The sequence below is a fragment of the Rana temporaria genome, chromosome 5 (genome assembly GCF_905171775.1).
Source record: "Rana temporaria chromosome 5, aRanTem1.1, whole genome shotgun sequence".
NCBI lineage: Eukaryota > Metazoa > Chordata > Amphibia > Anura > Ranidae > Rana > Rana temporaria.
This window is the reverse complement of record NC_053493.1, coordinates 333,226,746-333,241,932: the sequence shown is the minus strand read 5'-3', so window position 1 is coordinate 333,241,932 and position 15,187 is coordinate 333,226,746. Positions and strand designations below refer to the sequence as shown.

The 15,187-nt window shown below is 42.8% G+C and overlaps 1 protein-coding gene across 7 annotated transcripts in view; it reads left to right on the top strand.

Annotated features, from left to right (window-relative positions):
- The window catches only part of MYBL1 (MYB proto-oncogene like 1), a 79,365-nt gene extending 64,790 nt beyond the window's left edge, over positions 1-14,575 (top strand). For 6 of the 7 annotated variants that reach the window (XM_040354343.1, XM_040354344.1, XM_040354342.1 and 3 more), the window contains 5 exons: positions 3,316-3,427; positions 9,070-9,183; positions 10,079-10,177; positions 12,181-12,360; positions 13,729-14,575. In XM_040354343.1, coding sequence (XP_040210277.1) covers positions 3,316-3,427; positions 9,070-9,183; positions 10,079-10,177; positions 12,181-12,360; positions 13,729-13,860 — 637 coding nt within the window. In that variant the 3' untranslated portion in view covers positions 13,861-14,575. The remainder of the gene's footprint in view (positions 1-3,315; positions 3,428-9,069; positions 9,184-10,078; positions 10,178-12,180; positions 12,361-13,728) is intronic. The other variant, XM_040354346.1, reaches the window with a different exon arrangement.
- Positions 14,576-15,187: the final 612 nt, after the last annotated feature.

Here is a 15,187-nt window from a genome sequence, read left to right as displayed (position 1 = left end):
TAGGTGAGCTAACCGGTTCTGTCCAAAAAAGCCTCAGCGCTAAAGTGGTCAGTAACCGGACCCCAAACCCTTGGGGTATAGCCCATAATGCTTTTCTTTTTAGAGAGCTGGACCCTGGGCCCAGAACTTAGAAACCTTTGGGTGCCTAATGTTTCTGTTGCCAGAGTGCTATATGGGCCCAGGACAGTGGATCCTTCATAGGAACCCAGGGCCTGAAGGTCTAGACATCCCCACCGAGATGGGGGAAGATTGGGCCTCTTGCTTGGCAAAGTCCTGCGGCATGGAGCAGGTAAGTGAGGGGAAAACTTGCGGAACTTGGTTCTTAGCAGGTTTTTTCTGGGGGGTCACAGGGGACATGCCTAAAGTTATGCACTGCATCTGGCAAACTAGTCACATATCATAAAGATAGGATGGCTCTATATGTATTATTCCCCATAAGATGTGACCTCCCTTGTAGTGTTGGAAAAGCATTGAGTGGGGCCTGTGTTATATAAAAATATATGTGTGTGTCAGAGAGCTGTGCTTACCTGCAAGCCTCCAGGCGATGCTCCATTCAGTCTTCCTCCTCACGGCCTGCAAAGCAGGCAAAACGCTGACCTCCTCATGGCTGCAGTTTGCTGGAGCAGAGAGGTCCCTTCCTCCCAACCCCACCCCCCCCCTGTCGGGAGGGGCATTTCCTGTTTGAGATTGCTGGGGGGGAAGGGCGGGTCAGTGGCTTAAGGAAGGGGCGGCCCTTCCTTGTTTGTTCCATATAGCTCATTCAATACTTTGGAACTGAGGAGGAAAGACCAGAACGGCAAGCACGGGGCGCCGAGGACACACAGTGGCCAGAAAGAATATTGCAGTCTTCAGAAAGACTGTTTTCAAGCCTAGGAATAGGCTGTTTCTTCTCCAGCTAGGAGTGGATAAAGGATTGGCATTAAGCACAATCAAAGGACAGATTTCTGCTCTGTCAGTGTGGTTTCAGCGGCCGCTGGCCACCCACTCGCTGGTTAAGACCTTCCTTCAAGGGGTCTTACGTATTAGACCTCCAGTTAAATCCCCGCTTTGTCCGTGGGATTTAAATCTTGTTCTGTCAAGTTTACAGAAACAACCGTTTGAGCCGTTGGCTGATATTCCTTTGGTTCTACTGACAAGGAAGTTAGTATTTTTGGTTGCCATAGTTTCCGCAAGAAGAGTTTCGGAGCTGGCGGCCTTATCCTGTAAGGAACCATATCTTGTTTTTCATAAGGACAGGGTCGTTCTCCGCCCTCATCCTTCCTTCCTACCGAAGGTCATATCCAGTTTTCATTTGAACCAGGATTTGGTATTACCATCCTTCTTCCCTAAACCTACTTCCAGAAAGGAAGGGTTGCTGCATACCTTGGATATCGTCAGGGCCATGAAGGCCTATCTTAAAGCTACAAAGAAGATCCGGAAAACAGATGTGCTGTTCATTCTACCGGATGGGCCCAAGAAGGGGCAGGCAGCTGCAAAGTCCACCATTTCTAGGTGGATTAAGCAATTAATCACTCAGGCCTACGGCTTGAAAGGGTTGCCTCCTCCAGTATCATTAAAGGCTCATTCTACTAGAGCCATGGGCGCCTCCTGGGCAGCACACCACCAGATCTCTATGGCTCAAGTTTGCAAGGCGGCAACCTGGTCTTCTGTCCACACGTTTACAAAATTCTACAAGTTGGACGTAAGAAGGAATACTGATACTGCCTTCGGGCAGGCAGTGCTGCAGGCTGCAGTTTGAGACCCTCGGATTCCGGGGGCTCCTCTTTTTTGAGTTAAATTTAAAATTTAAAAATTATTTTTCTCAACTAAGTTGGATTTATTATGATTTGAGTATATCTCTAAATTAAATCCTTTTGTCTTGGAGATGTTCTCCCTCCCCTCATTGTAAGCATTGCTTTGGGACATCCCATATAGTAATGAATGCCGCTCTGTGTCCCGTGATGTACGATAAAGAAAAAGAGATTTTTAATACAGCTTACCTGTAAAATCTTTTTCTTGGAGTACATCACGGGACACAGAGCTCCCACCCCTCTTTTTTGAGGACCATTTTGGGAGGCATACTGCTTGCTACAAAACTGAGGTACTCCTCCTATGGGAGGGGGTTATATAGGGAGGGGCATTTCCTGTTTGAGATTGCCAGTGTCTACACCTGAAGGTACTCCATATAACCCATATAGTAATGAATGCCGCTCTGTGTCCCGTGATGTACTCCAAGAAAAAGATTTTACAGGTAAGCTGTATTAAAAATCTCTTTTTTTGCAATCCTCCACCTCACTCATTACTGCTCTCCAGCTACATTGGTCGGGGCCCGGGGGAGGGGGGCAGGCTCAGAGAGGTCATACTGTTAGGTCCCATGGCTTAATGAGAATTGTAAGGAGAGCACCTGTGTACTGCTCTGCCTGTGCGCGGCTCAACAGACTACTTTTCCAGAGAATGCACCTTTCCTCTTCGGCCGCCAATCTCATCGGGACTCTAAGTGTAGGCACAGATTGGAGGGAGATTGGTCATGCAGCCCTGTCATCACTCGCCCCCAGCCTAAATCCACTCGCCAAATGCTAGTAGGCGAGTGGAAATTTTGAGGGCTGTGTTAGACTGTATAATCTCTATGCCAAAGTAACCTGGAATATAGTTTTGTACCACCAGACTGGAATAAACTCAATCAGCAAAGTCCGCTATAATCAGTGCATATAAACATTAACTGCAGTGTGGCTAAGAATACTGTAACTGGTTTGATGTGCACTCTAAGGCCTCATTCACACTTAGGGTCGTTCGGGTCCTGAACGGCCGCTCCATGCATCGCTATGGAGCGTCGGATGTCAGCGGAGACATGTCCGCTGACATCCGACCCAATTCAACCCGCTAAAAACAGACGTATGGGGGCCATGTCCCCATCCGTCCATGCGGATCGGATAAGATCTGATAAACGGACATGCTGTCCGTTTTCATCAGATCGCTCCATAGGACACAGTGGTGCCCGACAAGCCCCTCCCCGCTCAGTGAGCAGAGAGGAGCTTGTCATCCGTCATCTGCGGACTGATCTCCCGCTGAGCCGACAGGAGCAGGCGGACTCCGTAGCGACGGAGTCCGCCAAGTGTGAATGAGGCCTAAGAGAATGGCCAGGATGTGGTGCATTGCTGTACTTATTGTTTAGTTCATTAACTCCCACTTTCCCAAATAAAAGAAGCCTAATACTCCTGTACTGATGATCCTATGCTATGCCTTTTCATGCAGCTTGTATATGTAGTAATCTGTCTTGACACCAATCGCACTGAGAAGTTCCATATTGTATTGGCATTTTTTATATATTGATTACAGATTTCGAACCCCAACTATACGGAGGTCTCTGAGTACAACCCCCAGAACACCAACACCCTTTAAAAATGCTCTCGCTGCCCAGGAGAAAAAGTATGGTCCTATAAAAGTTACGGTATGTGTTTCTTTTTTGGTACAATTGTGTATTGTATTCTTTCTTATGCAATGGACCAATAATCTGAAGGAATAAAAATATTGATTAAAAAAAATAATCATGAAAAGTGTTTTTTTATTTATTTTTTTACTTCTAGAAAAGTTTGCGTTGGTCTATATCAACGCTATATATATATATATATATATATATATATATATAATATATATATATATATATATATATATATATATATATATATATATAGTTGTGTTCAAAATTATTCAACCCCCCAATGCTGTAAAGGGTTTTAAGGAATTTAGTGTACATTTGTAATTGTATTCAGAATGAAATCCTACAAGGACTTCTTAAAGAACCATATGCAGGGCCGTCTTTAATATGGTTTGGGCCCAGGGCAAACATTTTTTTTGGGCCCCCCTCCAGCTTATTTTGGGCCTGGCTGGTTCACATGTATGTGTTTTGGCGGTCCTCATTTGTGCAGGTACAGCAGCCCATTGATTTGAATGAGCTGCCATGCCTTTGTTTCCTGCAGAAAAAAAGGTGCATTCAGCATTTTAAAAATACAGTTGCCTTGAAATCCATTCTGCTTTTGCACCATGCTACTTACCTGCAGTTCTTGCACACACAAACGCGCTGTGTTTTTAAAAGCGTGACCTAAACGTCTAAAAATGCAGCAAGTTTGACAGTGCGGGAACTGCAGATAAGTCACAGCAGACAGCAGAATGGACAGACAGTGCTGTATTTCAGTGCTTGATGGGCATAGGCGTGCGGTGTGCGCAGCCTATTACATGAGGCATGCGCTTTTCTTTGCAGGAAACGCAGGCATGGCGGCCCATTCAAATGAATAGGCTGATGTGCCTGCGCAAATGTGGGCCGCCAAAACACATACATGTGAACCAGCCAGGCCCAAAATAAGCCCATCAAGCAGTTAAATACAGACAGTAATGTCATGTGCTCTGAGGCTTTACTCAGCCTGGACTGCAGGTCTGGTCTGTGATTTAAAGAGTTTCTCTATTTTACACATGGCATGGCATGGGGTCCCATGGTGCTAAAGCAGAATGGACAGACAGTGCTGTGACCCCATGCCATGTGTAAAATAGAGGAACTTTTTAAAACACTGACCAGACCTGCGGTGAATCATCAAATATTATAAAGACTTTGGGCACACTCTACAGAAAACTTCTATTTACAATATAGATTAGCAAACAGTGACATACCTTGAGGAGCAGGACATGAAGAAGTCAGCCTCGGGAAGAGCAAACTGGGGATGTTATAAAATCACATTCTAATTCACTTTTATATGCAAGCAGCACCCAGTGGCAGGAAGGGAGAAGTGAACGTCTAAAGGGAAGCCAGGGGTGCTGTACATTTTAAAACACTGGGAAGGGAAGCAGTACTGTCACTGGCTGCGCACCGCTGATGATTTTCAGCCTGATTTGTGGGCAGCACAGGGGCTTAACGGGAGGCAGGGCCGCCATCAGGAATTATGGGGCCACTTACACAGCTTCAGGCATGGGCCCCCTGGAGCAGAGAACCGGGATGGGGGGTGCTGCTGCCTGAAATTGAGAAGCAGGGGGGGGGCTGCCGCAAATTTAGAAGCGGGGGGCCCTTTACAAAAAAAGAAAGAAATAAAGAAAAATATATATAAAAAAGGGGTGTAGCCATCCGGGGCCCTGGGGACCTCTGGGCCCTTTAATAAAAAGAAATTAAAAATATGTATAAAAAATATATTTTAAAAAGGGGGTTGCCATCTGGGGACCTCTGGGCCCTTTAATATTTTTTTTTTTAATAAAAATAAATTACAAAAAAAGGGGGTTGCCATCCGGGACCTCTGGGCCCTTTAATAAAAAATATATATAAAGAAACATTTATAAAAAAAAAAAGGGGGGGGTTGCCATCCAGGGCCCTGGGGACCTCTGGGCTCTTAAATAAAAAAAAAATAAAAAAAATATATAAACAAAAATAAAAAAATAAACATTTATAAAAAAGATAAAGGGTGTTTGCCACATGGGGACCTCTGAGCCCTTTAATAAAAAAAAATATATATAAATAAATAAATAAATAAAATATATAAAAAAAATGTTTTTTATAAAAAAAAAAAAGGGGGGTTGTCATCCGGGGCCCTGGGGAACTATGGGCCCCTGGGGACCCCCAGACCTCTAAAAAAAAAATTGTCCCTTTAATAAAAAATAAAATAAAAATATATTAAAAAATTGTCCCTTTAATAAAAATATATATATTTTTTTATTTAAAAATAAATTAAAAAAAAGGGGGTTGCTTTGGGCCCCCAACAGTGACAGGGCCCAGGGCACCTGCCCCATTTGCCCTGCGGTAAAGACGGCCCTGACCATATGCAACTAAAATGACATCAATTGGTTTTGTAATACAGTAGTAAATGTTTATTTTGTGAATTCTTCATTTACACAATTATTCAACCCCTTAAAGACTACCACTCTGAAGAACAGAGGTTCATTGAAGTGTTTTCAATCAGATATTGAAAACACCTGTGGATGTCAAGGAGCAGCAATAAAGCCTAATAAGCACCAATCAGGCAGCTTTAAAATGACTGTGATACTCAGCTCCTTCTAGACATTTACTGGTGTGGTTACAAACATGGTGAAGTCAAGAGAATGGTCCGGGAAGACAAGAGAAGAGGTTATTACTCTTCACAGGAAGGGCAATGGCTATAAGAAGATTGCAAAGATGTTAAACATACCAAGAGACACCATAGGAAGTATCATTCGCAAATTCAAGCCAAAGGGCACTGTTGAAACGCTACCTGGTCGTGGCCGAAAGAAGATGCTGACTTCGACTGCTGAGCGCTACCTGAAGCGTAGAGCAGGGCTGTGGAGTCGGAGTCGGGGGGAAATTTTGGGTCGGAGTCGGCAAACAATGCACCGACTCCGACTCCTACTAAATTTAGATTGGAATAAAAAAAAGCAAGTTTAAATGTCCCAATTCACAAAAAGTTATAATTAATGACTTCTCTACTGTAAGAATAAAGACCAATGCATGCAGTGCCTCACGTAACCGCAAAACGAACACGTTAAGTGACCGTGAAGAAGCATGCTTTTCATGTGCTTCACTATATGGCATGCAACGCACAATTAGGAGCTGCAATACTTCTACTTTCCATAGTGTTGTGTTCTGCTTTTACAGGGAACGCATGTTAGAGAACCAGTAAGTGTCCAAATAAAAAAATTCCAACAGGAGTTTTATAAAGCACTAAAAGAAGTTGAAAAGTATGATCGCTCATCAAAACTTACTGTTGAAGAAGCCATCCTTGTTTATCCAGAGATCGTTAGTGATGTGGCCAGAATAGTTACTGCAATGCCACCCACCCAAGTCAGTGTCGAAAGATTATTTTCAGCCCTAAAAATAATAAAGTCTGACTTAAGAGCTTCTATGAAAGAGGATCTGGCAGAGACAATTCTCTTCATTAGAACTCTACATTGAATTGATTTGCATTTGCTAAGCCTAGAACTACATTTCAAGATTAATATAAACCATTTCTAGGTTTTGCAGATTTTGTTTTTGGTTCATTATAGATAAGCTTTGTTTTTGTTCTAAAACAACCAAATAATGTGGTTTTTATTTTTGAACTGGTAAAGATCCTGTTCCTGATGTTTATGCCTGCTGCTACTATCCAGTCACTTGATTGTTTTCATTGTGTTTGTCTTTTGCTTAAACTGTGCAATACAGTAGACTGTTGGCTTCCCAGCCAGTAGTCCTGTGGTAGGTTGCGTTTCTTTCCCTCAAGGAATGTATAAAATACATTTGCATATTAATACAGAGGAGTCAGAGTCGGGGAGTCGGAGTCGGGGTCGGAAGTACATAAAACTGAGGAGTCGGAACATTTATCTACCGACTCCACAGCCCTGGCGTAGAGTGGAGAAAAGTCCCCTTGTGACTGCTGAGGAACTGACAAAAGATTTATCAGATGTGGGTACTGAAGTTTCTGCTCAGACAATACGGCGCACACACTGCATAATGAAGGCCTCCATGCCAGAACTCCCAGGCGCACCCCCTTGCTGTCTCCAAAGAGTAAGAGTCGACTGCAGTATGCAAAAATCATGTGGACAAACCACAGAAGTTTTGGGATTGTGTTCTGTGGACTGATGAAACAAAATTAGAAGTGTTTGGGCCCATGGATCAACGCTATGTTTGGAGGAGGAAGAACAAGGCCTATGATGAAAAGAACACCTTGCCTACTGTGAAGCATGGCGGGGGGTCAATCATGCTTTGGGGCTGTTTTGCTTCTGCAGGTACAGGGAAGCTTCAGCGTGTGCAAGGTACCATGAATTCTCTTCAGTACCAGGAGATAGTGGATAACAATGTGATGCAGTCCGTCACAAACCTGGGGCTTGGAAGACATTGGACCTTTCAACAGGACAATGATCCCAAGCATACCTCCAAGTCCACTAGAGCATGGTTGCAGATTAAAGGCTGGAACATTTTGGAGTGGCCATCGCAGTCACCAGACTTACATCCGATTGAGAACCTCTGGTGGGACTTAAAGAAAGCAGTTGCAGTGCGCAAGCCTAAGAATGTGACTGAACTGGAGGCTTTTGCCCATGACGAATGGGCGAAGATACCCGTAGATCGCTGCAAGACACTTGTGTCAAGCTATGCTTCAAGTTTAAAAGCTGTTATAACTGTAAAAGGATGTTGTACTAAGTACTAAGATTGAATGTCACTTGGGGGTTGAATAAAACTGATAATGATGTGAGCACAGAAAAGACATTTGTGGTTATTTCATTATAAATGTTATGTTATATTTGTCTGACCTACACGTGCCTCTTTGATTTAATTGTAAGCAGGATGACAGGATGATCAAAATCATTGTCAAACTGGGCAAAACAATCAATTTCAGTGGGGGTTGAATAATTTTGAATACAACTGTGTGTGTGTGTGTGTGTGTGTGTGTGTGTGTGTGTGTGTGTGTGTGTGTGTGTATATATATATATACATATACACACACGTAATTGTAAAGCTGTTTCTCTTTACAGCAGGGGTGAAAACCTCAATTTCCTCATGGGCCACATTAACATTATAGTTGCTCTCAGAGCCGGTTTATAGGATTAGATGTCTAGAGCACCCCTTTACATCGGCTGTCAAGAGCCCCCACCATTAGCAGTCAGTACGATTTACATTAGGACCAGAGGAGGGCTGGAGTCAGCTGCCGGAGTCTGCTGAATGCTGAGGCCAAGGGAGGTGGAGATGAGGGTGTTCTGTGGCTGCACAGAGACGGGCAGCATCTGGTGGAGTTCTGTCCGGCACTCTGGTGACAACCGCTGAGAAAGGGTGAGGTTAGGTGGGGGGGTGCGAGGGCCACATAAAATGGCCCACAGGCTTGTGTTTGACACGTGCTCTACAGGATATAAGGTAAATAAAATGATGCAGCACCATGCTCTTGAGGGTGAGAGTTAGGTTTAGGGGCAAATGCCTAGACATATACTTAACCATGTCTTGATCTGATTTTACAAATTCTTTGGCAAACTTCAAATTTTGGTCATCAGTCCAACCAGTCTAGCTGGATCTGCTTTGTTGTTTTGTTGTGATCCTTTAATACTGTATGTTCAGTGTTTAAATATGCCATTATAAATTATTTTGCATAATTAAATCTGTGTTTTTGTACATTTCAGTCACAGCCTTTTGCCTATCTCGAAGAAGATATTCGAGAGGTCCTCAAGCAAGAGACTGGAACAGATTTCTTCATTAAAGATGAAGATGACCTCCATTGTAAAGTGGAAAGAGGGGTAAAATAGAACCCCCTTTTTTTTTTTTTTTTTTTTTTTAACTAGGCCATAAGAGCAGGGCCGTTTGAAGGAATTTGGGGGCCCCAAGTAAAATGGACATAGAGGCACCCCAACCCCCCCCACTTGCACACACGAAGGCAAAACCCCCCCATGTTCTTTTTACTCCCTCCCGGGCCCCCTCCCTCCCTATGTTCTTTTTACGCCCCTCCTGGCCCCCCCTCCCTACCGGGTCCGTACCACGCAGCAGGACATTCAGTTTCCTGTTCCCAGCCGGACTGAAAGGAAGTGAGCACTCGGTGTGCACTTCCTGTCAGTCCGGCCGGGAACAGGAAACTGAATCTCCTGTACCGCGTGGTACCCGGTCGGAGTCCGGACTGATAGGAGGAAGGAAGAGGAGCTTGGCCATGCTACAGAGAAGGGGAAGTGACGACTCAAGGCAGCAGTGCTGCAGGCTCTCTATAGAGCGCTCAGGCGGCTGCAGCATATAGGAAGCACGGCAAGGGCCCTGCTTGGGGCCCCAAGCAATTGCTTGGTTTGCCTGCCTTGTAGCGACGGGCCTGCATAAGAGCGTCATAAACTGATTATTTTTTTTAATGTAGGTGGTGGATGCTGGTTGGCCAAAAACTACCTTCTTATATCTCTGACTCCAGCTGCAGTCCTTAGTTCTGCCCTCCCCCCACCATGGGGTTTTACTTAGTCAGCTGCCAGAGGGGGCTTGCTCTTTTTCCTGCAGTTTCTTTACTGTAACAGTAAAGTAATCAGTACTGTAAAGACAACTGCAGGGACCTCAACTTTGAGGTCCAAGAGACATAAGAAGCTGGTAGGCTGTTCATTTTGCCAGCATTGAATATTAAATGTCCCATATTAACAACAATATTACTTTTGCTTTTTCCAGCATATTTCTGCCTTTAAAAAAGTCAGAAAGTCATTAATTCTCGATTGGGAGAAAGAGGGTGTTGAGCGCTTATCAGAAGTTGGAGTTTCTAATACAAAGGTATATTTTTATGTGTAGGATTTAGTGGTGTTTATAATAACTGTTTGTACAAAGCGTCTGAAGCAAGTATATCTGTGACCTAATACAAATGTTTTGCTGCCATTGCATGACTGTCTGCTTGTGGGTGGAGTGGTATAATTTTATATTAACCACTTAAGACCCGGACCAAAATGCAGGTAAAGGACCTGGCCAGTTTTTGCGATTCGGCACTGCGTCGATTTAACTGACAATTGCGCGGACGTGCGACGTGGCTCCCAAACAAAATTGGCGTCCTTATTTTCCCACAAATAGAGCTTTCTTTTGGTGGTATTTGATCACTTCTGCGGTTTAAATTTTTTGCGCTAGAAACAAAAATAGAGCGACAATTTTGAAAAAAAATCAATATTTTTTCCTTTTTGCTATAATAAATATCCCCAAAAATATATAAAAAAACGTTTTTTTCTCAGTTTAGGCCAATACATATTCTTCTACCTATTTGTGGTTAAAAAATATCGCAATAAGCGTTTATCGAATGGTTCGCGCAACATTTATAGTGTTTACAAAATAGGGGATAGTTTTATTGCATTTTTATTAATATTTTTTTTTTTTTACTTTTTTTTTTTGGCGGCGATCAGCGTTTTTTTTCGTGACAGCGACATTATGGCGGACACATCGGACAATTATGACACATTTTTGGGACAATTGTCATTTTCACAGCAAAAAATGCTATAAAAATGCATTGTTTACTGTGAAAATGACAATTGCATCGCAATTCTTTTTTTTTTTTTTTTTTTTTTTTCGTCGACCTCCTTTTTACCCAAAGTGATCTTTGCTTTTCACATTAATGAGTATATTGTGTTTCCTTCCTTGTGTCTGCCTCTGGTACACCCCATTACTTTTTTGCTACTGCTTCTTTTAGGCGGATGGATTCCCTGTTTTGTTCCTGAAGGTCCTAAAAGCATTTTTCTGGCTTGCGGACACTTTTTTTATTTTAATATTTGACAGGTTCTTGTACAGGTCTATGAGTTTTCCTGTTAAAGCTCACTCTACTAGGGCAGTAAGTGCTTCTCTTTTTTTTTTTTGGTTATCCAGCCTTCAGTACATGACCCTGAAGGGTCAGAATGTTCTGCAGATAACCAAGTATGCCATTGGTTTCCCTTTTTTTATGTTTTTTTCTTTATGGGCTGGTTTTCCTGTTTTTTTTGTTGGTGTGCCCGCCCCTTCTGTTTTGACTGTTTTTGGACATCCCTAGGTTGCTTGTTATCAATTTGTAGCCCTCAATGCACAAGTAAAAATATACTTCAAATCCACTGAGGAACACAGTTCCCTCCCCTCTTATTTTATGGTTTTCTTTTTCGGATTGCTTGACACAAATGAGCAGGTGTGAAGTGTTTTATAACCTCTAAGGCAGGGGTAGGCAACCTTAAAGCGGTGGAGATCATGTACCTGAAGAACATGGGTGAAGTCAAAGATCACCATGCACAGTGTCACCTTCTCACAACTAATTGCTGTACTATCGTGTGCATTGCACGGCAATCGGAGGTTTAAATTGCGTGGTGAGAATGTGATCTGTTAAAAGCACACCAAAACTCTTGCATTTTGGAGTTTTGTTGCCCTTTTAGAAAAAGCAGGATATAATTGAAATCTATGGCGAACTAAGTGCATCAAACCCACAGGAAAGCTGCAGGTACACTGCACTACACCCACAGTGTGGGTAAACCACAGCACATCAGTGTGAAAGCAACCCTATTCTATTATGGCCAGTCTATTGCTTGACACCGATTTGAAGATCTTCTTTCCTGCAGCTGGCACCACTCTGGAGACCGCTAGCCAGGTTAAGAGATGTGTTGGTATCACTCCGCATGGCACAGGAGCCAGCACTACAGAGGAGGCATTGGCTTATGCAGCTCTTGCTTCCTACTACAGCTCCAACTTTACAAGTAGTGCCTCTGTTTAAAGCATGTTTGATGAATATACTAACAACACTGATTTAAAATTCTCCAATTCTGCATTTTGCTTTAAAGAATTTAAATCGTGGACTGACTGAAAAGAGGCCTACTACTACTTCATCAATGATGACACCCATTTCTACACAGGGAGACTGGAACTGCAATTCTAGAACTAAAAAGCACAGAACAAGTCCAGGGCCCAGAAAAAAGACAAGCCCCGAATGTAGAAGCATCAAGCTGGAAAAGTCTCCACAGGTATTTTCAGAAAACGTTTTTAATGTCTTTTATCTTAAATGGTATGCCTGATATTATTTTCATTAAAGCCCAACTGAACATTTAATCAGCTGTATATTCCAGCATAAATACAAAGGTGTGTAAGATTTTAAAGTGGAGTTCTGCCCCAATATGCTGCATTCCATCTACAAATGCTGCAGCTGCTGACTTGAAATACAGACACTTACCTGTCCAGGGCGTCCGCAATGTCCTCACCTGATGCCGACTCGGCTCCTGGGTGGAGGCGCCGCCATCTTCAGTAAGATAATTAGGATGTGAAGCCTTGCGGCTTCAAAGCCTGGTTCCCTACTGTGCATGCGCAAGTCCCGCTGCTCGTCCTCATTGGTCTCTGCCGTCTTCTGTGACCTGTGTGTTTCCCATAAGACAGCGGGGGGGCGGAAAAGGGGCCGGACATGGTATATCGCTGGAAGTGGAAGCAAATACCTGTATTAGACGGAACCAGAAAAGCCAAAGTTCAATTTGTGGAACTCCGCTTTTGAAAGTGCATTTTCTATAGAAAGTAACCACAGCTGCATAGATTGCAGGCCATGACCTTGAAGGGGCGTTTCAGTCTTTTTAGGTTTATTAAAAGTCAGCAGACACTTACCTGCTCCACAGTCCAGCGATGCGACCCCCCCCGGAGCTCCGCTCCTCTCTCCCCCGGCGCCTCCATTCACTCTGTGGGCACCCGGCCATGGCGGCTTTCGGCTTCACGGCCGTGCACGCACTGAGTGGATAGGCAATCTCCTGGGACTTGTTGCGTGTCCCAGGAGATCGCCTAGAGGGAGGGGCCACCTAAGGTGAGAGGAGAAGTCGCCAAGGCAGTCCCTGGGCGGAAGGAGGTAGTGGGACAGGAAGTTCCACTCCTACTGAAGCCCCCATTCCCTCCCCCCCCCAAAAAAAATTGCATGCTAAAGGTGGCATGTAAGGGGTGAGGAGTGCTTAAAGTGGAAGTTCCACTTTTGGGTGGAACTCTGCTTTAAACAAGTGATATGGGCTATGTTTTTTTTGTTGTTTTTTTGTTTTTTTGTTTTTTAATTCATGAACACGTTCAGTACTGTTGGAGGCATGAGAACCCTAAAAACTATTTCCACCCTCAGTGAAGGTTGCTGCTTTACTAAAATAACATTGGATTGTGTTGTGTGTCTAGTGTTGGTACACAGTATTGAGTCGGGAATCTTTTTAATGCGGCATGTTTAGAAAAACTAGGAAAATTGGCCTGGAGATATTTTCATCTTCCCTTGTATGCATAACTCTCCTCTGGCTGAATATCTTCCTTAATTTCCTATACACCTTTTACTAATAGTTCTGGTATTTGCACTAATGTCGTTGTATTCATTTTCTCTGCAGTCATTTGATGAATGGGAAGCCGTTGTGTTTGGAAAGACTGAAGACCAGTTGATTATGACCGAGCAGGCAAGACGATATCTCGATGGCTACAAGTCATCCAGCAGCTCTTTACCAAGGCCTCTGATATTATGAATGTGGGATCTTTTTCACCTGGTCAATCCAGTGACCTCTCTTACATGCACTAAGATAAGACTCTTTAGACCTGTTGACAGTAATGCTTTGTTTTACAGCCCTACATTATGCATGAATCTAGCAAATACTTGGCAATCTAACCACGGCACAGAATGCGCTTCTTTTAGCTTTCATGAGACTAAAGCAACCTTTACTCCCAGCCAGGGAGTCTTGCATGTGGAATGATAAAGCATCTAGTTTATACAAGGGAATGACTTTGAAGGCCTCAACTTCTTCTTTTTTTTTTTTTTCTGTATAGTAGTTGACCTTATACTGTTAAATAAGATGTAAGCGTTGTTGAAATAGGTTTCAAGGCAAATGTACTTTTGTTATAAAATAAAGTAGCCAGTAGCATAGTAGGAGCTTACTGCAAAGGGTTCTGCTTAACACCTGGTTATACACATTTTTATATTTTTATATCCATTGCTATTCAATGGTTTTGTATGAATTGGGGAATATGGTTACTATAAGATGTAAAAGTCTGTTATCTCTACTCCCACCTTTACCCCATCCAAATGAAAGTTCAAGAAGTAACATTCATGTTTTGGTCCATCAACCCCAACGTTGCCTAATGTGTTTGAGTGGAGCTATCGGTTAAATATAGCCTGTAGTATTTTTATGGTTTAAACTATTATAAGAATATTTTTATTAATGTAATGAAAAGTAAAAAAAAAAAGAAGTGAAGCATAGAGGGTAGTATTCAGATTTAGCACATTTTTTATTTTTAAATCCCCTGTAGAACATAGTTGCTGCATTACTGTAAAGAAAGCTACTTCTGGATTTTCAGAATAGCCGTGTGCAGAAGGCGTTGGTGTTCGTAGTTTCCAAAAAAGAAAAAAAAAATGTGTTTATACTGTAGATGTTTGACTGAACAGGAAGTTGCACTACTAGGATTTGGTATCCTGCAATGTAACACATGAATGAGCTACAGTGTTATATATTTATATACAAAAGGTACTTCATGCATAGAGAAGCAAATGCAGAAATAAGATTTTTGTTTTTCCTAGTTAGAATTTATCAGTATTTTCATTCTCAAGCTGAGAATTGTACTGTGTGAATGTAATGTACAGGGAGCAGGAACAAGGTGACTTTGTTCCTGGGGATCTTTTAATTTATTTTAGACTTATAAGTAGATGTCTGTGTTTTTTAAATGCGTTTTGTAGATTTTATAGAGGCCAAATAGATTTCCTGCTGTTGTAGCATATGGGCGTTCCCATTTAAACAGAACACTGACATATGCATCATTTATTACTATTTAAATACCGCAGAATCCAAAAATACAAGTTGC